Genomic DNA, 23,943 nt, shown 5'->3' with positions numbered 1-23,943 from the left:
GAGATGAAACGATGAAAACGGTTTCCCAGACAGGAAAGGTCTACCTGAAGGTGTTTCTGAGCTGGATTGTAAGAACTGCCAGATAGGAGCTGTCACTTCTGAAGCCAGATCTCCGGCTTCTCACTTTGTGGTCACATCTTGAAGGAGGAGACCACATCTGAGCTCAATTAGGCCACTTGTTCTCATAATCTTACTCTTTTAGTCTAAAACTGGTCAACATAAGAACATTAAGCCTGGATTTATTCAAAAGTTAGCATCTTATTCTGATCAAGGTGGGATTTTAGTCATCTTTGCTGCTCTGTATGGAACTGTGGCTCATTTAAGATGGCAGCAGTGGTTTTCATTTGGCTCATCTTAACAATCTTACTTGTTTTTATCACCCGCCACTGAAAAGGAAGAGGTTTAAGATAAGTTTTTTTTGTCTTTAATGATTAATGAAACTTGCAGAAAGTAATCACTGTATGATTACTTCCACCTTGAGCCAAATTCAAGGTGGAAACCACACCCAATTGACTTAAAAAAAACACAGAAATGGCCACAACCTGGTCAGTTTTACAAATATTGAGCTAGACTTTGGTGTGTTAGAAGGTGACACTGATCTCCAACACATATTTGAGCACAAGATCGGATTTTAAAACTTTTCCATTCACTTTCAGAGTCAACTGTGACTTCTCTGTTACAGAGAACTTACAGAAACTCATCACTGGATTTATCTCTACAGCTTTCTGAGTCAATGCTCTTCAAGATGGCTGCCATGGCTAATCAACAATAATCAACACAATCCAATCAAATTAAATTTACAGATACTGAGCAAAAATTTAGCGGGGTAGTGGCTGGGAGTCATTCACAACACATACTCTGAGAGTGACATCTCACATTTTTTGCTCTTTATGTTAAGTTCAAGGTTTGCCCAAAACGGCTACAAGTCCAACATTTCTGCACAGAAGATGTCAGGAAAGTCGTGGGTGATATGCATTCCTTCTAGGATTGTTAGGCTTTTAATAATTTATATGAAATCCATGAAAAAGTCAAAAGAAAGGTATTGATACTTCTGTGTTTTGCATTTTCTTCCACTACATTATTGTGTGTTTTTGGCACTCAGATTTAGATAATTTGTTTATTTACATTTATTTTTAGAGAAATGTTTCAAAACTGGAACCACCGTCTGCTTTTATTTTCTAAATTCCCCCACATCCTGACTCATTTTCTTTTAGTCCTTCTCTGGTTTTCTTTCCCATTGGATTCATTTCCTTTTGCTGCATATTTCCTGTTTGGCCCAGCTGCTCGTGGCTGATTATTCCTGTTTTGTTTTGAAGCTCCTTTTTGCCACACAGGCGGGACGGTGTTTTTATTCTCGGGCTTCTCTCTTGTGTTTTGAACCTTCTTGTAATAAGGTTGCTGTCTTTAGCTAAACGTGTGTCTGACCTGATTACTGACCCCTTTGGGTTTGTTTGGTCTGGACTCAGTACCTGAGAACCTCCCTCCTTCTGTAGTAAAGCACAAGGCTTTGATTTCCCCTCATCTGTCCTCTCTGTCCTGCATTTGGGTCCTTATTTCCTGAGTAGATTTTGTTACAAGGAAGGCTGATTCTGACCGTGAACAACAACTATTCCAGGTATCCTTTTAACTTAATATTAGACACTTTCAAAGAGTCTAATATTGTAAGACTCTTTTTTTTAAGAAGTCTTGGATGTGTAAAGGTTTGGACAGAAAGCTGGAAAACATAATTTCTGCTAAATATCGAACCAGGTGCAAACTGAGAGTTGGCTGTAAGAGAAATACCAAAATAATGCACTCCTCTCTGCAACTATTTGTTTCTTAAAATGAATTCAGTGTTAGGCTCCAAATTAATTTTGATGAATTTCAATGTCACATCAGCTCTGACCCATGGATTAAGCACTGAGTTGTTTCTTTTTTTTCAGAATTGGCTTTAATATGAAGTAGAAAATTACATAACATCAACATAAGCCAGGATCAGTGTCATAAAATGGCTGAAAATAGCTCCTGTTCTGAGAATGAGCATATGCTGCTTTCATGCTGGATTTGATCACACTCAGAGCAAAGTCCACCACGGTTTGGTCAGGATTTATCATCTCTGACACCAGAGACCTTATGCACGTTCACACTGAATCAGTATGTGCAGAAATATTTATTATTGACTGATTTATTTTATTTTATTCAGACTCTTATCTGTTCCTGTCTTCTACAAAAACTAAAACTTTTCCTTTTGTTGTCATTTCACCAGCAGAGAATTGTTCAGTTCTGTGGTTTGAGGCGACACAATGCCGGATTGTAGACGAATACAGAATGTCAAAACACATCATGATTGGCTCTCTATGCTTATCTGTAACGGCCTGTTTGTGCCCTTTCAAGTAGGAATCTCTTTTTACAGCTGGACAGATGTGTGTTGTCTCGTTCTGAGACACCGTGTTCTGTCCAGAGAATGAGGTGAGCTGCTGAAATATAAATTCATTTCATGAAAATCCAAACCAGCAGGTCTGATATTTGACTTCTCTGTCCAGTAATATCCAAATAAAGTGACATGATTGCATTTAATTTAATTTGATCTATTTAGAAACAAGAATACAGAAATAATACTGTTAAAAGAGTCAAGTAAATGTATTGACTACTAAACTAGAATAATTTTGACCGGTCTTTATGGCTGCAGAAGCTGAGAAGCTCTTTATGAATCGAAGTTGATCTGTTAGTAACATAGAGGTGGTAAAATGGAGAATTTGTTTCTAAAACCATGTCTGATATGTACAGTATGGTGTTTATTTCATCCACCCTCATGCTTGGCAATCAAATGTAAAAATTCTTTAAACTTCAAGCTCTCCGGTTTTGTCCTGCTTTACATTCAAAACATAACTTGTCAGTGATTTACGACCCTTTTTAACCATAACAGGGCTCATTAAGAGGTTCTTGGGCAGCAAAGCAACCGAACTATTAAAATTAAATACAAATTAGTGAGTTAGTGTTCTCAAAACACATTTTTTGGCAACCCTCACAAAGTCCAGATGTATGTCTTTTCTCTTGGACATCATTTGAAAAAGATGGTTAGTATTTAAAAGTCTACAGAACAGGAAATACATCAGAACAGATCACTGTTTTGGGAGAAAGCTCAGCAGTGGAGCATGTATGTTGCAGAGCGAACGATGGAGATGTCATACAACGTCAAAGGTTCGAACAAACATGTGTGGAACCTCAAGGAGCTGAAAGACTCCAGCAGTCGAAGGTCCTTGTCATCCTTTCATTTCAAACCCGCCCTGCCATTTATCTTAAACTCACCGGTAGCAGTTTAATGAAGATAATGTGACAAGAACACGACAGCTTGAACGCGATTACATCTGTGCCCGGAGCAACTGACCCCACCCTCCTTACCGCGACCACACACCCATCCTGCCTGGTCGGGGGATAGGAGCGAACTTTTGTGGTCACCGTTCTGTTTTGTCTGTCTGCATGCTGGGAGCCAAGCGACGCAAACTCTAAGTCTCACAAAAACACTTCAGTTTCCAGCAAGTCAACAACAATCCAACAACAGCCTGCAGAGAAATGGCGATCCGGTCGCGTCACTTCCTGAAGTTGCAAAGTGGCTGTTTGTGCTCTGCGTGATGTTTACCTCACCTGAAACACACAAAGACCATCATTACTTCCTGCCTGCTTGCCCACGTCTGCCTGTATTTCGGCCTGAGAGCGTTTAAAAACCGACTTATCACGCCGCATTTCCAACTACCACTTGCTTTTGTTTACCTGAGGAAAGAGCCAAAGTGACTGAAAGCGTCCATATTTGTTTACCTGCACAACTACAACCAGCCTGATGTAGGTCAGTGCTGCGGCTCCAGCTTCCACACAGTTTTCAGCTAATTCAGCCAAGGGCTTTGTTTACATTGAGTGTGGACCCACATTTTAAAACCTACAGTTGCAAAAAGCACCTTTAATTCTTTCTCATTCCGAATACGAACTTTCATCTCAGCAACATGCAGCAGTGGTTTACTGAGCTTTGGACATTTCTTTCGTCAGACAGATTAAATCTGTTTAGATAATTAATCCAAAAGAGGTTTCGTGGGTTTTGGTTTCAAACTCCAGCCTGCACTTAAACAGTGAGATTCTCCATCGTGCTGCCACAACCCAAACAAGCTTTCTTTTCTGTCTCTCCGTCGCTGTCTGCTACTTCCTCCTCGTCTCGCTCCCTCGTTTACCACAAACCAAACATCCTCTGAGCTCTTTATCCACCCGCCGTCATGGCCGACTTCGCAGTAAACGCCACAGTTTACGAGAATTTGCATTGTCGGTTCATCGGGAGAGGAGAAGTTCAGCGAAGTTCAGCGAGCGGTCCAGCTCCATGTAACTAGATATCGTTCTTTTGTTCGCGACGAATTCAGTTAGACGTGAAAAGAACCTCTGCCAGAACTTCTTGTCTTGAGTGAAACACCTGTCCTACCTGGGAAAAAAACATTCTTCAGATTGTTATCTGGTTTAAAATGAATGGTTAAGTTAATTTTCAAGAAAGAAAAGACAAGAAAAAGTTTGGGAACAACCACTTCCAGTTTTATTGATTTATTGCTTAGGAAACTGGCACCAGCCTCCAAGTTTCCTGTAGAGCTTTTGCTTTGTTTTCTGTGCTTTACGGACAAAGCAGCTCGCATTTACTGGTGTACAAACAAAATCACTACTAACGTAAACTCAGTCACCTCAAGTTCTTTGTAGTAAATGTGAAAGAAACTTTAAAAATGTTCATTATCTTTGAGTAATTATAGTGACACTGATGTGAGTTTAATCAGCCATTCATTAAAGATTTGTTCAGGCTGTGATACAATCCTCCGTGTATTTGCTTGCTTGTTCTAACTTTTGCATTTCGTGGAGCCAAAGTGATCTAATGGATGAAGACAACACACGTCCAAATGATTATCAGTCACTTCAGCTGAATACCGGTACAGACAGCTTTCTGATGTCTTTCATGCTGGGATCAAAAACATCAGCAATGTCCTGCAGGGGTCACATGAATCCTAATCTGTCAATTTCACTGAAATTAATGCTGGCATCTTGACCTGATCTGGGTCATGGATACAGAGAAACCAAGTAGGAAATAATGAAGAAATTAAGAGTTTTATTACGATAAATTCGCATTTGATTTGTAGGCTAATTAGGTTCCTCGCCGGTGTGATGCTCCTGAATGTGACCCATGGGCATGTTTGTACTCATGCAGATGCTTACCTACAAATATGGACGTGTGAACGTGAACGAGCGCACGCACACGCAGCTGGTGGTGCAGACATGTCAGGGCCGCCGGTTTGAGTGATGACAGGAGCTGATTGCACCGGGCCATGAGATGAATGCAAAATATACACGGGCAGGAGCGCAGAGTGGAAACAACAATGAATTTTGATGAATGCTGTGTAATCCTGTGATCAGCGGATCCCATGTGGGGGGGTCAAACTTCCTTCTCAGGGCTATCTTTTACAGCCCAAACGTTCAGCCTGTTGGCAGCTCTACACACAATGACTGCATTTATTTCTATGCAGAGAGCAGATGACACAGAAAAGCTGCAAGCCATTATTATTCAAAGCATTTTGTTTCTATAGCTTTCGCTTTTCACTAGCGATGTGTATAAAAACATTTTTATTACTTGTAGGCAGAAAAAGAATCGAAAACAATGTTTGAATGTTAAATTTGATGTGACTGAACAGTTAGCAAAAGTAGCAACAGAAGCACTGTCGCCATCATGGATACCTTCTTTTTTATTCACAGCATTTTATAGTTAATTCTGCTCTGTAAAAATTATGTCGATGGTACTTTAATCTGTTTTATATGTACAACAGTTGCAAAAGTAGCAACAGAAGCACTGTTGCCATGGATACCTGAACTTTAATTCTTCTAGCACAAGCTAATTATTTACTATTTAGAGTTTCCCTTTTTTTTAACAATTTTTGCTTTTTTAATGAGGATTCATCTTTATATGTTATTGCTATAGGCAACATAAAGTAACTTAAAAAATATTGAAAATGTACATTTGGAGCAACTCAACAAGTTAGCTAAATCGTTAGCAAAGAGTAGCAAGCCGTGTTGCCATGGAAACGAGAACTTTTCTTTCCTGGAGCACAAATTTATTATTTTTACCACACTGAGCTGAATTAAAAATTTCTGAACACCTGCTGAACACCTTCTAAGATAAACAGTTTTATAGTTCTTTGTGGAGCACTACTGAAGAAAGTAAACCCTTCAAATAATCAACAATATTAGTGGAAACCGCTTTATTTGTTAGTTTGCTGCATCTCAGTTACCTGTAAGTTTCATTCCGGAGAGGAGAGCCACATCAACAGATGTCATGTTTAAAGCTGGTTCTGGTTCAGAAAGTGTGCGGTTCGTGTTTTTCCACGGCCTCCCTCCCCGCCTGTGTTGATTCGCTGCCTGGCCGTGCATATTAATGAGCAGAGAGGGGGGGGGGGGGGGGGGGNNNNGCCTCTTAAAGCCCCGGATCTCCGCTCTCCGCGCCAGGCGGCAGACACGGACCCGAACCGCCGAGCGGAGCCTCTCCGGGGAGCTGAAGACGCGCAGACCGAGCGGAGCTTTCAGTCAAAACAAACAAACAAACAAACAAACAAACCTTTCCTCCAGTTCTTCTTCTTCTGTGGATCTTGTGCGCTTTGACTCGTCGAGGAACTAAATTTTAAGGAACTTTATTTTTTTTTAAAACAACTAACAGAGAAAAGCATGAATCGGTGCACGGTGGTTCTACTTCTCTTAGCGGTCACCTTATATTTCCTGAGCGCAGAAGGTAACTTTAAAACTCTTTATTTCTTTTTTCATTATTAAAGTTTTGCACCTAAGCTGTGGTGATGTAACTAATAATAATTAGGTGGAGGAAAGATGGAAGAAATGCTGAAGTGAAGTTGATGGAAAACAGCTCACATTGTCACTTTGTGGTGATACCAAACAAAACCTCATGAGTGCACTCGCTGCAGGGCTTTGTTTCTAACCTATTTGTGTTCACAGGAATGAATCTAAACTACTCTGATGAGCTCAGCCTGGGGGGAAAAGTTACCTCCAACTGGGTCTCCTGTTTGTGAGACAGAAACTCCTCTGGAGCTGAGCTTATCTGCAGTTTAAGGTTTGAGGAAACTGGAAAACTGGCTTTTTTTCAGTTTGTGAACACATGAAGCTCCTGGTTAAATCCACGCTTGGATGTTTTCTTATTTATTCATGGTTGGTTGTCTAAGATGGTCCATTCTAGTGGCTAGAAAATGGAGGTAAACAAGAACTTAACTTTAGAAAAGTGTAAACATGTGCCTCTCAGTGTTATAACCTGTGTGTTTCCTGCTTTAATAGCATTTGTTGTCCGGTGTGTTTCACTGTGGCTCCTTTTTTCTGACAGATTTAGTGTTTGGAGGTCAGCGCAGATAGCAGATGATGGATTGAGGAAACCTTCCACTATCTGGGTCATCGCAAATATACAGCCCGGGAAAAACCAATTTTCTCTGCTTTTTTATTCTGCAGCATAGAGTTGTGAGCGCCAGACAGCTGGAGCTGAGGGACGTGATAAATGTTTTGCTGCTTCTTTAAAAAAAGAAATGTGGCAAACGCTGATGAACACTGACTTTTGTAGAACGTTTACATGCATGAAAACAATCATTCCAGTGGGAAGCTGAATGAACGAAGCAGCACTTTATTTAAGCCTGGGGTTTGGACTCATAAGAGCCTTTAAATCTGAGGGTGGAATAAACTCTGCTTCCTGTGCTTTTGCTGTCGACTTGTGCAGCCCTGATGTGTGAAGCAAACAGAAGCAGAGCTCGGTCTGACACGTGCGTTTTTTTGTTTTTGTTTGTTTGTTTTTGACAGCCTACAAGTGCAGGTGCACCAGGAAAGGACCAAAAATCAGATACAAGGACGTCCAGAAGCTGGAGATCAAACCCAAACACCCCTACTGCCAAGAGAAGATGATTTTGTGAGTAAGACGTCTGACTTGTCTTTTCGTGTTTTTGGTTCACCTGGACTCTCATTTTCCCGCCTTTCTCCGCCGTAAACACGAGTCACACCTGTGCAACTCACACTTTGCTGTGACCTTTCAAATTACAGCCCCTACAGTCGATGGCTAAATGGAGGTTTTCAACACAAGCTGGCTCTTCAGAGCAGGTTTAATTGATGGCGCCCCACCTTTAGGAGGCAGGGATTTACCTGCCAGAACATTCAGCTGCCTTCAGCATGACGCTGGGATCTTGAAGTGCTCAAATTAAGCGTTATATCATCCTTTAGCCACTTCTTACATTCTTGGTGTGTTCACTTCAGCCTCTGGTCTCACTCAGAGGTCTTACCTTAAATTCTAGCCTGTCTGTTGGAGCCGTCCGCCCACTGCCTCCCTGCCACCTGACCTTTAACCTGTGAAATCACAGCTCAGGCTCACAGGCGGCTATTATGTTCAATTTGAGGCGTTGTGGAATGCAGCCCGAGCCTCCCTGATGATAACAGACTCTCCCAGGTTTCCACACAGACTTCAAGACACCAGCGGCGGACGAGGATAGAAACGCCCAAACTCTGTTCCCGCGAGCTCAGGCGGCCCGGCGAAGACGTCGCGTGAGGCAGAAATGAGGAATCTTAGAGGAAGTTTAGAGTTTAGAGCAGATGGGGATGTTATGTCAGCCTCCGGGGGAGTCCGCTTTGTGTTCAAGTCACAAACTCTGCTGCCACCTGCTGCCAAATGACAATCACACACGCAGCGTTATCTGGGCAACCGCTTGGAACAGCTTGTGTGGATGTCTGAGGATTCAGCAGGGGGGGAAAGATCCACTCTGACGTTTCTAATCAGAATAAAATGCTGATTCTAGCATCTTAAAAAGTCACTTTAACTCGAATCAACATCGCTACAGCTAGCCACTTCAGAAATGTCTTGTGTTACAGAACGATCATGTCTGTGTTTGTGTCAGTCGTTAGGTAAATTGTCAGTAACACACTTAAGAATATAAAACTCTTACAACCAAATAAAAAAAAGGGACAGCGTCTTCAAGTGTTCCTCAGATTGTGACCAAACTTATAAAACAGTTTGATTTTTAAGATTTAGTCACTCAGCAAGTGTAGGAAAGAAGTGTGTGTGCATTCAAAGAACAACAACAAAACTAAAACAAAACCCCCCTCCACGTCCACAGAAGCCTTCTCCAGCTCCCAGGTTTATTTCCGTGTGTGTTACCTGCCCCGCCATCATCATTCAAGGCTGCTCTATTAGCATGAGCCGTGAGAGCCCAGTGAAAAATGAGCCACAGCGGGCTCTGGAAAGCCACGGGAAGAATGAAAGCAGGAGAGAAATGAGTATGAGAGTCCCCTCTCTGGGTGCTTGGCTGGCGGCTCTGGGTTTGGCATTCTGAGCGGCAGCTCCGAAGCACAAACACACACAAGCAGGGAGCCCCAAATGTCCCTGTTTCTTCCCGTTTCACATTGTTTCCCCTCGCTTACCTTCTGTTTCATCTGTCTGTCCTAATTTAATCTTTTACAATTCATTTCTCTCCCTTCTGTTTTTTATTCAATTTTCACCCTCTCTTTTTTTGGGTTTTTTTTTTTTATCGCCTTGAGATTGTAAAGCCGCCGCCGGGTTCAGCCGCCCAGGTGAATGATAATGAGCGGGAGCCAAATCTCAAATTAACTCAGTAATGAGGTTAAATGTTCCCCCCTGCTGAGCAGCTTTGCAGATATGAGTCTGCTGCTGTGCGTGCATACAGAAACGGCTGGGTGTTCTTAGCCGTCCATTTTAAAAAAGGACACAGTTATCCAGCTGAAGCCCTCACAGCCGGACAGAGTGACAAGCGAGCAGGCAGGGGGAAGACGCAGCTCACTTTAATCGAATTCTCAGTGCGGCTGACTTCAGGAGTCAAGTCTTTTACCCTCCAGTCATTTAGCATTCATGATCTGCTGAGGCTTCGACTGTGGCGGTGGACGCAGCTGAATACGCCACATGCAGGCAGACGGTCTCTGTCATTTCCTCGAGCGAAGGCCTCGCAGACGGAGCCTTTCTATTCGCCCAGCTTGGACGCCACCTTTCTAAGTGGCGGCTCCGTGGTGATGTTTCTCTGCCAGGAAATTCGTCTCCTGCGTTGTGAGGACACTTCACTAAGCAGCAGCATCCACAGGCAGACCGGCGTGCATTCAGAGGGCTTTAAATGCCTTTTATCTGGTTGGAAATGTTCGTGTTTGTCCTTAAAGTTCACCTCATCCCTGTAATGGTCGAAGTGTTTCAGAACCACATGGCTGCACAAACTGAGGACGGCACGAGAGCATCTTTTTATTTCTAATTCACACGGTGGCTTTACCACGACAGATGTTTCGATTTGTTGGGTCTTCAAAACCCTTCTAACGTCTCCCTCCTCCTCCGCTCACCCCTCCCCCGCAGTGTGACGATGGAGAATGTGTCCCGCTTCAAGGGACAGGAGTACTGTCTTCACCCCAAACTGCAGAGCACAAAGAATCTGGTCAAATGGTTTCGCATCTGGAAGGACAAGCACAGGTACGCACCTAAAACTAACAAAACAGACACGTTTGCTGTAAAATAACATTTAAAAGCTGTCGGCGTGTTTTAATAGTGTAAATGAAACTGGTTTCCAAGCTGATTACACAACGCTTATAGCTATAAAACGTGAACTCCTGCTTCTGTGGTTGTTCGAAATGTACAAATGGAATCAAACGGATAAAGTGTGAAGAAAAAAAGAAACATTTTTAGGAAAAAAATATCCACAAAAAGATGAAAACCTCTTTGGTTAGCCTAGCTTAGCATAAAAGCAGGTGAAACCAGCTGGGTTTGGGCAGATTAAAGCAGCTGTTCACCTCCTGAAAGGACATTTTGTCATTTTACTGAAACAAAAACTACCTGATGATGGCGTTTTACACCTCGACCTCTTAACAGACACACAAACACAAACAGCAGCTGCACCAGCTTCGGATAAAAACCGCTTTAAAGTCATCAGGCGTTCGGGTCTGAATGAAAACGTCTGAGAAACTAACTTTGTGCTTTGTTCCGCAGGGTGTACGAAGCCTAAAACATTGTCTTCAGAGGCCAGAAGTGAGACAGAAATATTCAACATCACCAGGACTGCTTTGTGAAGGACCAGATCTGACCCTCAGTGATCGAGTCCTTCAGCCCGCGACCCGTCGAGCACATTAAGAGTTGTTTGTAGTTTGTATATAATACGATGGGCTCGTCTTAGTCTCCCATCAGTCTAGTCACTTCACGCACATTTCCAGTCTTTTCAGCTGTAGGCTCATCCGTCGAGTAGAGGAGGACACGCCGCCATCCGTGTTCAAGTAGCCGTTGGATCATTCAGGTGTTGTTTGAGTGAACGTCCTTTTTGCTTTACCTCCTAGAATCATGCAAACTCTGACGGAACAAGCAAACGTTCCTAAAATAAAATAAAAAAAATGTAAAAAAAACCTGCAGGACGGCGTGTTCGAAATGACTCGGAAGGACGGGCGTGTTTGCCGTCGTATTTCGTTTAAGTAGTTGTTGGTATTAGGTAAATTAGATCGTGTTTGTAGAGGAGTGTGTATTTACGTTCACACACGCTGAGGAGATTCACACATCTGTGTGTGTGTGTGTGTGTGCAGGATGTGTCAAAGCATTTCCACCAACTTGTTTGGTTCTCGTTCAATCTGCAGGGCTTAAATTCAACGGATAAATGATTAAAATGCAACGTTTGTGCCATTTCTCCGTAGAACACTGTGTGTTTAAGTGAGTTTATACAAAACATCTGTGAAGAAGGCATCTCTCTTTGAGATATATTTGAAATAGTTTAACATTTTAGGCGTCTCTTCAGATAAATGTAATGAAGCAATAGTTCTTCTGTAACTGTTTGGCAAAGTTGCGTATAATCCCATGCATAGAGAATAAGACTCGTAGCTGTCTCCTCTGACGTGTAGAATCTCTCCACATCATTCAAGATTCACGCTGTTTATGGCGCTCTGGGCAGTTCAGTTTTTAATAATTCTTTCTCAGTCATTGTTCATTTCATGGGGATTATTTCCAGGAGGCAGATTGTTGGATTGGTTGAACATGAGCAAGAGCGCGTACTTGTTACTGTGACTGTTTGTGACGAATAAAGCAAACAAACAAAAAAATCACATTACTCAGTACAAACTGTGTCGCTCTTTTTAAGTTTCTGGATGACAGCACAAAAAAGGTAGTCCTGTCAGATTTTTGCAACAAGAATGAAACGTGTTTTTATGCTTTTCTTTATATAATTTGTTGACAATAAAAACCGTTGAATAAAACCCGACTTGTCTTTGAAGGTAAAAAAGAAATGGCATTGCTTTTTGTGACCTTAAAGTGTGTTAAATGAGCAGAAATCACTCCCCATTTGCAACACGACGCAGATATATTTAACACACACAGTATATTATTCGTTTTCAGATTTGTGCAATTACTTTATACGCCATCTATTAACACTTTAACAACAATTTTCTTGGGTGTTTTGTTACCAGTAAAGTTCATGCGTGTATCAACAAAAACATCTAATTTTCATAAAGCCTCTGTTTTTACATCTTATATTTAAATTAATATAAAGAAACCTATATGATGCTCTGTGGATTGGCCCATTAAACACAGCTGGATGATTATAAAATAATAAAATATAGTGTCTGATAGACTAGCAAATGTTTAAGTTTTATAAACTCAGATACAAAGTAGGAAATGTAGTACGGCAGTGATTCCACCAGGGGGCGCTGTATACCACATTTACCAAACTTATGTGTAAATAAATAATAGAATAAATAAAGTAAAGGTTTGTTAAAGTAAAGTTAAAGTACCACTGATTGTCACACACCTGAGTGTGTGAAATTTGTTCTCCGCATTTGACCCATCCCCTGAGGGAGCGGTGAGCAGCAGCGGTGCCGCGCTCGGGAATCATTTGGTGATCTAACCCCCCAATTCCAACCCTTAATGCTGAGTGTCAAGCAGGGTGGCAATGGGTCCCATTTTTACAGTCTTTGTACATCTGAATATAAACCTTTAAAGTCTGTGAGGCTGTAAAGACAACAGAAAACCGAGAGAAAATAAAAACAAGTCTACAAATCAAAGCTTAAATCTTATTTGTTCCAGTTTCACACATGCAAACCTGCAGAAAGTACTTTTAATCTTCAGATAAAAAACTACTTTTTCTACTCTCTCGTACAGTACAAGGTTTGAGCTGTAAGTTTGACAGGTTTTACATTACATAAATGTCTCCTCCTCACTTGCTGTGAAGAATTGTCACTTTGAGGATATTAATTATTCATTAACTCAATATCTCCATGACAACTGTTCAAAGTGTCTGAGGCTGAGATGAAAGACTTGACACTGTTAAGTACTGTATGCTGTCAGTGCCTCGGGATTATTTATATCAGGAAGTGAATAAAGAAGAACGCAAGAGGATAAAATAACACAAAAGATGAAATATGTGAGCTGTGTGTCATCTGCTTTAGATGGTGTGGTTAGTTTTATTGAGTAAAAAGAAAGCAAGCATCAAAATAAACCTGAGAAATACTTTTAAAACACAGGGTAATGATTCAGTAATTTCAATAAATGATTAAAATAAAAATAAAGAACATGACAGCTTGTTATTAAGCAGCTGATTATAACAAGCTGATTAATCATTTAAAGCTCAGACAGGATCTTCAAAACATATCTATAATTCAGAAGATGAAGAAGCATAAAATGACAGAGACTTCAGCTACATGTGGTACTTACCTGGTACATATATTATAGCTGTATCATACAGTGCCTTGTTACCTTGTACTTGTGCTTCCAAGGTACTTAGTGGTACCTAGCTAGTACTCAGTTAGTACCAGGTATACTGAGTACATACCCTGTAAGTATCAGGTACCAAATAAATGCTTGATATGCACCTGGCTGTATTATGTAATGCTACCTAAATATCTCGTTTTTTAACACATAGTTAATATAAATTTTATTATCTATAATGTCATTCATGTTGTATTCGTATTGTGGCGGATAAAAAGCGATTTCAGATAGTAATTACAACTGTCCCAAAAGGTTTCTCCTTATAAATTGTCCATAAACTTTCATTTTAACTTAAAACTACATGTATAACTACGTTCTTTTATTTCAAGACATCCTCTGTGTTTGCTTCATATGTTTACAATGTTTAAACAAAGACAGACATCTGGAGCTAAAAAGCCCAATACACATTTGTAAATGTTTTAGATATTTCCGCTCTGGGAGGAGAAGCTTGTGGTTTGATTATATGGTACAACGGCCTGCCATACTTCAGGGCGGGGCCATTATTTGGCAGCTGTCTCTGGCTGTGTTCACAGTGAAAAAGGGGGCGGGGTCAGTATTTGGCAGGTTCGTCCCTTGAGGGTGTGTGTGTGTGTGTGTGTATGTGCGCGCGCGAGCCTGTCTAAGCTAAGACTCGCAAACGGGCGTCCGAGCCAGTCCGACCTAAAAAGAAAGAAAGGAGAAGAAGAAGAAAAAAAAAAAACAGGAACCACAAATATTTCGACTGTCTCTGCAATGTTCCCGACGATACCCCTTCATCGTCTGCTCTGATCCCCGCAGACGTCGGCTACAGAGAGCGGAGCAGAAATTAATGCATCTGGCTTCGCGTTCCTGTTTGTTTTGACCTGGTAAGGATCCCCGCGAGCGGCCGATTAGCTCTCGCTGCTAACGGGCGCTTCCTCCGCTTCTCTCAGCATCCGTGACGCTAGCCACGGCTAGCCGGCTAGGCTAACCCCGCCTGCCGCTGTCGGCTGTCATTTTAGTCCGACGCCGCCTCGCTTTGTTCCCGTTTGTCTCGTCTCCTGTGGACCGAGCCCGGGTTTAAACGCCGATGGCGAAGCGGCGGCAGCAGCAGCTTTTAAATGGTTGTTTTATTTTCGTTTTGCGTTCACTTAGAGCTAGCGGCTAACGGCTAGCATCAGCAGACTTCCGTCACATCTGTGGCTAAGAAAATATGAAACAAAAGCTGTCACAGATTATTATACATCTCAGTTGAATCACGAGTAGCGCAGGTGTTTAACATTTATAATGTTAAGCTTTATTTGTATTTAGAGTAAGGTAGTTGGTTAATAAGTGGGTCTGTGGAAGAACCAGAGGAGGACGGGGAAGAACCTCCTGGTTCTGACCCGTGTTGTCCATAATAATCAGGGTTTATCTTGTAATTGAGATGCACGGAGTGGCTGTTCTCCTGGCAGGTTATTTTTTATTATTTTATTTTTTTAAATTTTGGGACAGCTGCATGACTGATGCTTCCCTCCCGGCTGTGTTGATGTGTCTGTGGAGGAATGTTCTGGTGTTTTCTGGGTTGTCAGTCCTGCAGAACCCTCCTCATGCAGTCTCTCACATCTGGAGTAACCCATGTTTTCATGCAGATTGGCAAACTGCATGAATGTTTGGTTGCACAGAATCAGAGGTGATTGTTCTCCATCTGCTGCAGACCTGCACCCAACAATAATATTATGATGACACAGTTATTCATCACTAATTATTCAAGATTGGTCTAAACAAACAAAAAAAAAAATCCCTGGGGTTATTGTAATCCTGTGACAGAAACTGCAGATCTAACTGCATTTTTTTACATCAAAACATACTCAAAGCTTCAGTCGTTTTAAATGAACAAACTGTTGATTGAGAAAAGTCAGATAGGATGAAAATGTTTCTTTTGCATCAAAAAAGCAGTGTGATAATCACAGCATCTGCAATGATTGTTTTGTTTTGTTTTTTTCTCCTGAGATGAAAGTTTGGTTTTGCAGCTAAAATGTGTGGCGTTAATAGATGCTGCTGTGTTGGTGCCATTAAACCAGCAGTAAATAAACATTAAATTATTCTTGTTAGTTTTTTATTAATGACTGTGGACATCTGAAATATTTTCATATGTTTTAAAATTGATGGTTTCTTAATTAAACTTATGTTTGGTAAGATAATTTTTAATTACACATATTAGAGCTATAATAGCTGTGAAAAAACACGATTTTTTCAATGTTTTTTTATTGTAATTTTCGTGCTTCTAACAATTTCTACATCATTAAATGGTTGTTTTGGGGGTTAATGTAACTCAGACTCATCAGGGTTTTAGCAGAAACTACGTCAGAAAACGACAAATATTTACAGCTAAACTCGGCGGTCGGTAGTTTGGAAAATCTCGGCCCGTTTGGTGTCGGTTTTTCTTCAACGCTCAACTTCCTGTCCCCCGAACGTCGCTCTTCTTCTGTCGGATCTCGCCGTTTAGCTTTCAGTCGCAGTTTCTTCTCAGAAGTAGAAAGTCGCTTTAGACCCCGTTATTTCTCCCTCTAACTGTGGATTGTTTTACCGACTCTGTATCTGAGAGCGTCCACTTCAATGTTAGAATGTAAACAAACGCCTCGTAATTGGCAACAAAACATGATTCTGCTGGTTTCGCTCATTTATCCCAAATTATGAAACTTTTGGTAGAGAATGGCGCATGTTCAGTGGTTATTTTTTTTCACAGATGATGTAGAAATCATCATCATCAATCATTAAACAATTAAGTATTTTGGCTTTAAACCAAGGTTGTTAATGGTTACACAGAAATCTAAGAAAGTTGCTTTAAAAAGCAACATAAAATGTGTTAAAAGTGATTTTTTTTTATTAGACAAAACTATGATAGATGCCTCTGTGTGAACTCTGCTAAAACTAAAAATGTCCGACAAGAATTCATTTTTATTTCGTTTTAGATATATAATAACAGTTAAGTTGTGATAACGGCAAAATAAGAGGCATTTTTAGTATTTTGACTGTATATTCAAATGCTTCAAACCAATAATACTGGAAAATTAACAAACTTTAGTAGACACTGTCGAAGAGTATTTGTTTATTTAATATTTATTTATTTAACTTTATGTGACAATGGTTAAAAGTTATTTCATCCTTTAGGGAAGTCTTATTAATCAAACCAAACTTGAGTTATATCCAATTTCAGATGTAATAAGTTTCATTTTAACAGATAAATGAATCATTTGTTACCTTTGGCTAAGCTGAAACTCTGCTAAACCAATGAAAGCCTTCAGCGGTCTATCCTGTAGCAGCGTTTTAAAACTCTCGGTGGTAAAGTTAACGTTAGGCCTTCGCCGGTCAGATGCCTAACCTTCATCCCGAGTCAGCGCCTGACCTGAACCTGCTGGCCTTCGTGCGAACGCTCTCACGTATGCACATAGCAGAAGTGTCAAAGCTCCCCGGCGTCCTGCGGTGTGAGATAAGGCGTGCATGAAAGATGAGACGTGTTTTGTTTTTTTTGAACGGAGGGGGAAACTTGTGTGCGAACCCAGCAGTGGCGGCGGTGTTGTAATCACACAACTGCCCCGCGGCGTGTAGCAGTTGTTGTCCGGTTATTTAGCGGCTGTTTTAGACTCCCTGGATTGTGGCCAAGCTAAACCAAATCTGTCAGTAATTCACAGCACTAAATCCTGGTCAGCTCGTGTCGGAACGCAGCTTCATTTGAGTTCATATTTAAACATTTAACCAACGTCTGCAGAGTCAGACAGTGTGAATTAAATAACACGTTCATCCCTTTAAATCCTTGTATTCAGGCTTTTAAAAAGATGGACCGATGGGAAGCGGGAATAAAGATGGAGATATTTTGATACTGAGTGAGAAGCCGTGGAAATCCAGCCACATCTAGCCGAAGGCGGCTTCATGCGGCGCTGCACCAACCTGGCCCAAAGATTGTGTAAACGGAGACGGTCCGTCAGTTTGCTGAAATAACACAGGCGTGTTGGGGGGTGGGGGCTTCTTTTACGCTCGTTTCGTCATATTTCTACCAGCAGAATATCAGAAAATACCTGCGGGCTTGTTTGTTTTTAATTTGTTTGCCCTCTCTGATCGCCTCTCCCAAAACTGGGGAAGACATTTATCCGTTATTAGGAAGCATAAATGTTACTTTATTACACAGTCAAGATATATAATCTTAATTTCAGTCTGTTATTACTTTTTTAAATCCAAGTATTTGCCGTATTCTTTTTATTTTAAGGGTTTGAAGAAATGAGCGGCGCTTTTCAGTCCTTTTCAGACCTTGATGTTTGTATTTATTCTGTCTGAATCGAAGCTTTGTCTTCTTAATAACCTTCGCTCCAGACGAGTTGGACTCGTTTGTGTCGACGTTGTGTCTTTTTTTTTTTTCTGTGTTGGCCTGTGTTTGGTCTGAGTCGGCAGATGGAGAGGCGGTGTACCGAGCAGCTGGTTGGATTTAAGTAATCTGGGGGTGAAAACATGTTCTGGTTGGGTTTAAGGACGGGGATCAGCCCGCTCACCAGCACTCTTTCAGGCCACTCGGAAGTTGTGCAAAAAAATGAACAACTTATAATCGTTTTGCACACTTTAAACTCACATACTGAGAAAAGAGCGACGACAAACATGCCTTTTGTTTATCCACACAACGTCTAAGTTCATCTTCAGGATAACAGAGCAGTCGGTGCTGTAAATACGAGACTCTAAGTATGTAGTTTTTACTGCCTCGTGTCGTTTTACTTCACCAGCTGCACCACAAATACACAGAACCGGGCCCGGTCAGGTCACATTAGTGTAGTAATTTTTAGTAAAACTCTGAGCAGTTCTTCAAACTTTACACTGACACGTTCAGGTGCTGCAGCTCAATGAAAAGGTGAAGCTACATTTGGGAACCTTTATGTGCCGTTTTTGTTGTTGTTCTTGGTACACAACATTGGGAAGTCCCCATATTGTGGTTAAAAAGAGATCATTGCTCATTGGTGTGTATTTTTGGAGCCAGTACTGTGTTCTTCTTCCTCCTAGTTTGTCCGAGACTGAAATACTTCAGTCTTCTTTCCTGTAGCTCGGGGGGAAAAAAGGGTTTTGAATTTTTAATGAGGTATATCACTAAAGGTGTGTTTACAGGGATGCATGGAAGAGGATAGAGATCTAATAGGTTGCAGCTTTTTTAAACTTGCATTTATTTAAAAAATATTGTAAAGACGTCACTAATTTTGTCTTGATTGACTGACCCAAAGCCACTGTTGGGTGTTAATAAATAAATAATTGGGAAGGTAAACCCGTAGTGCTGGAAATGACGTCATCTGGCTCAATAGTTGGTGTTCGATAGGCCGGTGATCGAGTTCTCCTGACTTGAACTTGGCTGCAGCACTTCTTAGCTTGGGTTGGAGAGGAGAATAACAAAGTCTGCTTTCTGGCAGCAAACCTGGAGGTTAAACCCGGCTGAACGTCCTTTGGAGCCATTTAGGTCAAGTAATTGCTTACCCGGTTAAATGAGTGCCAGACGATGTCTCAGTTTGTGCGGATGTCCATGATGGCTAGAGTCAGTCGTATTAAAACACTAAGTGGTTTTAACTCTGAGGTTGTATGTGTCACGATTCTGACAGGCTTGCAACAAGACGGATGAGACCAAAGTGAAGCTGTTTGGTCGTAACGCTCAGCAGCACGGAAATCTCAAACTAATGGAGATGATGGAGAGTGGTGAGGGAGTCAGCTGGTAACCAGACAGTCTCCTGTCAGGAACCTGAACTTTAACTGAAATTGTGCCACCCGACAAGACAATTATCCTAAATACAACACACACACACACACTAAAGTCTGGGTGTTTTTAACCGCTCTGAAAATGCAGACCCCAAACCCTGTAACCCTGCTGGATTGCTGTAAAAACAGTGTGTAAAATAAATCTCTGTAAGTCTTAATGAGCTGAAGCAACGTAGAAGAACACAGAAGTGCAAGCTCATGATTTATTGGGCGTTGCTGCTTCTTTCACAAACTGCTTCTGCTTTTCCCCCTGAGTCTTTTTCTTCTAAACAGTGAAACATGCTGTGGCTCATCTAAAATGGTTTTAAAAGAACCAGAACAAGTAAAATACTGACATGTAACAGATGTACCAACGTGAACTATTATATTCTTCTGGAATAGTTTGGGAAGTGTAGTAAAAGTCCTTGGATGACTTAAGTTGTAAATTGGTTCGATAATATTAGACCTAATTGAACTTCAGTCAGTTTCTCTCCGGTATAACGAGCGTTTATGAGCGAGTTGCATTTTGTAAAGAGCTGTGCCTCGTTGCAGTGTCGGTATCTGGTATCCATTTCTGTCCTGGGAGCTGCTGTAGCGCAGTGAAAGCGACAGAAAGCCCGACTTCCTGTATTCGGTGTAAAACGACACTCGAAACATCAGAGGCAGTTTGCTCGGTCATTGTTTGCGTGCCTTTTTGTCGACTCATTTCCCAGCCTGCTCTCACAGCTTGTGTTTTGATCTGTTGTTTACACAGACACACACAGATGGTAACAGCAAGACTTTTACTAAACTGTTTAAGCTACTTTTTACTTAACGGAAAACCGAATCTGTTCTTGTAAAGGAGAGTTTAAAAAAATGTATTCAGTGATTTAAAAAAATTTTTTTTTTACGAGGTGTTTTGATTCGTAGGACGTTTTGCTTCCTGAAGATGAATGCAGCACTTCTTCTTGTATAAAGGAGTGGTTTTCAGTTTTCTATCAGTATAAAATGGAGTGTGCAGGAAAAAAAAAGGTGATTTAGATCGATTTTAAATCAATAAAGCTCACCCTCATCGTCTCAGAGGTGGCTGGGCTTGCAAACAAAGATTAGGGCCTCGTTGAAGATGCCACAAATTACAGATCTCTCTAAATGCACAATCATAACTGTTTATTTGGTATAATCGCATTTAAACTTTTGTGAACACTGCATTTTATATATCACATCACTACGCTTAAAGTATAAAGTCAAAATGTGCAAAACTAGTTTTGTTGACGATGTATAAAGACGATAAATTGGCATTCATAGGAGAAAAAAGTGCTGAAAGTAAATCATTTCAGTGAGTTGTTTTACTGTACGGCCTGATTGAACAGGACTATCTGAGAGGGGTTTTAGTGTTTTAAGAGCTTTGGTTTAATGTGTGTTTGAAAGACTGTGGAGGAAAGAAGATGACTGCTCACCTAGATGGCAACAAACCAAACTCGATGCAAATGTACGAAAACAAAATGCTGCTTTCCATCCACTCCCACAGGCGCCAAGATAGAGCAGTGCTTGTGTTTCCACTGTAGGCGTTCCAGGCTTTTTTTTTTTTTTTTTTTTTTTCAGTGTCAGAATGAGAAGAAGGAATGTTGTGTTCGAAACGAAGTGGCACTTGTCAGAAGAGATTTTGATAACGGGGGTTTATGGGCTCGATGGTGGAAGATACGCGGGCAGAGCGCCGCTCCATCGTGATGTTTTACCTCCAGGTTGAAGTGCAGTCGAGTAAGTTCGCTGCTGCCCTCAGGAGCTTGGGTTGACTGTAAAAAGCTTGCATATAAAATGTATATTATGGCATATATTATTTCTAATGTCTGCATCTTGCTATCACGCTACTTCTCTGCTGCAGATGTTGATGGGTGGTGTTCAGTGTTTAGTTAAATCCTGCCTCTTTCTGCAGTCATAGCCCAAGTTACTTTTGCTTTATTTGAATTATGCAGAAAAAGTCTTAAATAATTAAAAATGAAGAGTTATATTTGGTTAGGCGTTTCCTCCTCCAAAAATAAACGAAGGAACGATCATGCATATTTGGTGGCTGCGTTTGAAGAAGAGAGGTGTTTATTAATTTATCACCGACTGAGCCGTTCTAGGACAAGCAGGCTGAAACTGCTGAACCAGGAGTGAACCGTGGCTTTGTGTCACTCACCAAGTGTTCGCGTTGCTCCTCTTCCTCCTCCTCCTCCTCCTCCATTACTTTATTTAAAATCTCTCTGCCTCTCCTCGTTTATCGCTTCCTGCACCCTGACCTCGCAGCCCCCCGTTTCTAAATATTGGGCAAATCCTGACCAAAGGTTGCTCTCCAGTTTGTCCTAGGTTTCTCAGATTAACTGTTTTAATTCTCAGTAACCACGGAACGGAGGGGGGGCACAGTTTGCTTTGCAGTTTATTATTAATTAACTCAAATATTCCCATTAGTGCCTTTGAATCATTACAGTTGTTGTAAATGTTTATACTGCTGCTGGACCCGTGCAGTTTGCTCAGCTTCTCTTATATGAAGGTGGTACCTTTGTAAGATGATGGTGAATGAATACAACCCGGGTATGTTCAGGGTTTTAAACAGTTGTAGTTTTTTGTTCAGGCAGATGGATCATGTACGTTAAGCAAACCTAAGAAAACTAAGTGTTTGTGCTCGGAGAACGTTTTTGCATACATTTCCCTCGTACGCAGGCGCATCCATTGTGACGCGTAGTAGCTCAGACTAATCCAGTCTTGTAAAACAAACTACTGCTTCGAAATGTTATTGGTTCATTCATTCATGCTGGAGTTCACTGACAGGAGACAGAAAAGCCATTAGTTTTCACCCCTCACTTACTGCAGCAAGTTAAACTGGAGCGTTAATGAAAAAATGTGCACGAGCAAGTTTTAGCTCTGGTTCCACAACATGTGTGTTTGTGTGAGTCTTTGTGTTGGTGAACGGCAGACATGTTGTCATTTGAACCCTCATCGGTGTAATGTTTTGCATACAGTAGAGTGATACAGTCGTCTTTAGTGGAGGTTTTGCCGTCAACATTAAGCCCTGGCATCAGTTCAGACAGATTTCTCTCTGACTTCCTGTTTATGTAGCTCACTGCGGAGCAGGCAGACATCCTGGACGCGTACCTGGCCCACTGTTAGTTGAAAATTAACATTATTTTCAAGAGGTGACGCATTTTAAGCGACATGCATGAGTGAATGATTAGATTTAAACAATAAAAATCAATTTAGCAGATGCAAATTGGGTTTCCTTTTATTATTTCCTGGGCCATATTTTGCGTTTGTGTGAGTGCTGAGCAGCTGATCCCTAAAACAACATGTTGTTTATCTGACAGGATGCTTTAAAAGCCATTACAGGAGCTTGTGTGTTAAAAGGGACCTGGCGGCGACGGGTTGTTTTCGCTCCGTTTCTGACAGCTCAGATGAGGCTCCTCGTCGCAGGCTTGTTGATTGATGGAAGAGATCTGAATCTGTGTGTGTGTGTGTGTGTGTGTGTGTGTGTGTGTGTGTGCATGCGTGTGTGTGTGTGTGTCACATGTTTTTGGGTGTGTGCTTGTTTGTAAGGCAGTCTTGAACTGCAGAACACGAGGAAGTTATTTGTCGTGTAAGGTTGGTGACGCAGAAATACCAGGCGTTCGTTTTCATCCTGATGGTTTTATGACCCTCCGGACTGATGATACGTTTCAGTAAGTTCCTGTCGTTGCTCAGATTTCTGATTTTGGACACTTTGCAAAAGAGACATCATGGCAATTTGCCTTTTTTTTTATATATTTCTGTGAGCTTTTGTTTCCTAACTTGTGCAAAATATGCCATTTTTTCATAAGTACAGTCTTGTACGGTCAAAGGTTTGTCGGCAGTCTGGTGAATTACAAAAAACTTCCAGAAAATCCAGCTGCTTGTTTTTCTTTTTGTCAGTTTATAGTTTCCTAATATTCCTAAACCATCATAGTTAGACCATTAATGATAAAGTTTACCAGCTTTTATCTCTTTCTTGGGGTTTCACAACATGATGCAAGTTAGAGGAAATTTGCTAATTTATTCATGCTGCAGTTTGAATGTTTTATCCTGACTTTAGCGATGCAGAGTCCTGGTGCTGCTAAGGCTTTTTAGCAGATTTGAGATTTGAGCAGGGATGCTTTTATTTTGCTTGTATTCAGGATATCTTGTTTATTTTAAGTTGAATTTACCAAAGACATTGGGGTTTTGAGGTTTCCAGTCTGGTTGGTGCTTTCAGGTATTGAACCTGTGACCTTTCTGTTGAAAGCTGCCTCCTCGCCGAGCGCTGAATGTGGGCAGGCGCTGCTTTTAGAAACGAGCTGAAATCTGATATTCAGTGGGCTCATTTAAATGTTCTGCCTGTGCCAGGGGGGTGTTAATGGACGTTTACTGAGAATCAGAGTTGGTTTGATGGGAGAGGTGACAGATTTATCTTTGTCCTCTTTGTTTTTTAAAGTTTAAATACAATATTCTCTAAGTCACGTATTCCTTTACATTCCCATCTGAATATA

The 23,943-nt window shown here is 41.2% G+C and overlaps 2 protein-coding genes across 8 annotated transcripts in view; both read left to right on the top strand.

The window, feature by feature from the left end:
* The first annotated feature begins 6,478 nt into the window (after positions 1 to 6,478).
* cxcl14 (chemokine (C-X-C motif) ligand 14) lies at positions 6,479 to 12,243 on the top strand. The gene is made up of 4 exons (XM_017417541.3): positions 6,479 to 6,775; positions 7,837 to 7,942; positions 10,373 to 10,486; positions 11,000 to 12,243. Exons 1-4 carry the CDS (start codon positions 6,712 to 6,714, stop codon positions 11,013 to 11,015), a joined length of 300 nt encoding a protein of 99 aa, XP_017273030.1. The 5' UTR covers positions 6,479 to 6,711; the 3' UTR covers positions 11,016 to 12,243.
* A 2,126-nt stretch (positions 12,244 to 14,369) lies between these two features.
* fam13b (family with sequence similarity 13 member B) overlaps positions 14,370 to 23,943 on the top strand; it is a 58,749-nt gene continuing 49,175 nt past the window's right edge. For 3 of the 7 annotated variants that reach the window (XM_017417454.3, XM_037977313.1, XM_017417453.3), the window contains exon 1: positions 14,370 to 14,595. The gene's annotated coding sequence lies outside the window, so the exon portion shown is untranslated. Of the gene's footprint in view, positions 14,596 to 21,064; positions 21,188 to 23,007; positions 23,122 to 23,943 lie in introns of those variants that run through there. The other 4 variants (XM_017417457.3, XM_017417458.3, XM_037977311.1 and 1 more) reach the window with 3 other exon arrangements.

The sequence above is a fragment of the Kryptolebias marmoratus genome, linkage group LG9, assembly GCF_001649575.2.
Source record: "Kryptolebias marmoratus isolate JLee-2015 linkage group LG9, ASM164957v2, whole genome shotgun sequence".
Classification (NCBI taxonomy): Eukaryota; Metazoa; Chordata; class Actinopteri; order Cyprinodontiformes; family Rivulidae; genus Kryptolebias; species Kryptolebias marmoratus.
Note: the sequence above shows the minus strand (reverse complement) of the source record. Positions and strands in the feature narration are given on the sequence as shown.

Excerpts from the sequence above, each read along its gene's own strand:
- cxcl14 (XM_017417541.3), top strand. The coding sequence starts at position 6,712 with ATGAATCGGTGCACGGTGGTTCTACTTCTCTTAGCGGTCACCTTATAT. Across the intron at positions 6,776-7,836 it reads ATATTTCCTGAGCGCAGAAG|CCTACAAGTGCAGGTGCACC; the intron begins GTAACTTTAAAA and ends TGTTTTTGACAG. Across the intron at positions 7,943-10,372 it reads TGCCAAGAGAAGATGATTTT|TGTGACGATGGAGAATGTGT; the intron begins GTGAGTAAGACG and ends CCTCCCCCGCAG.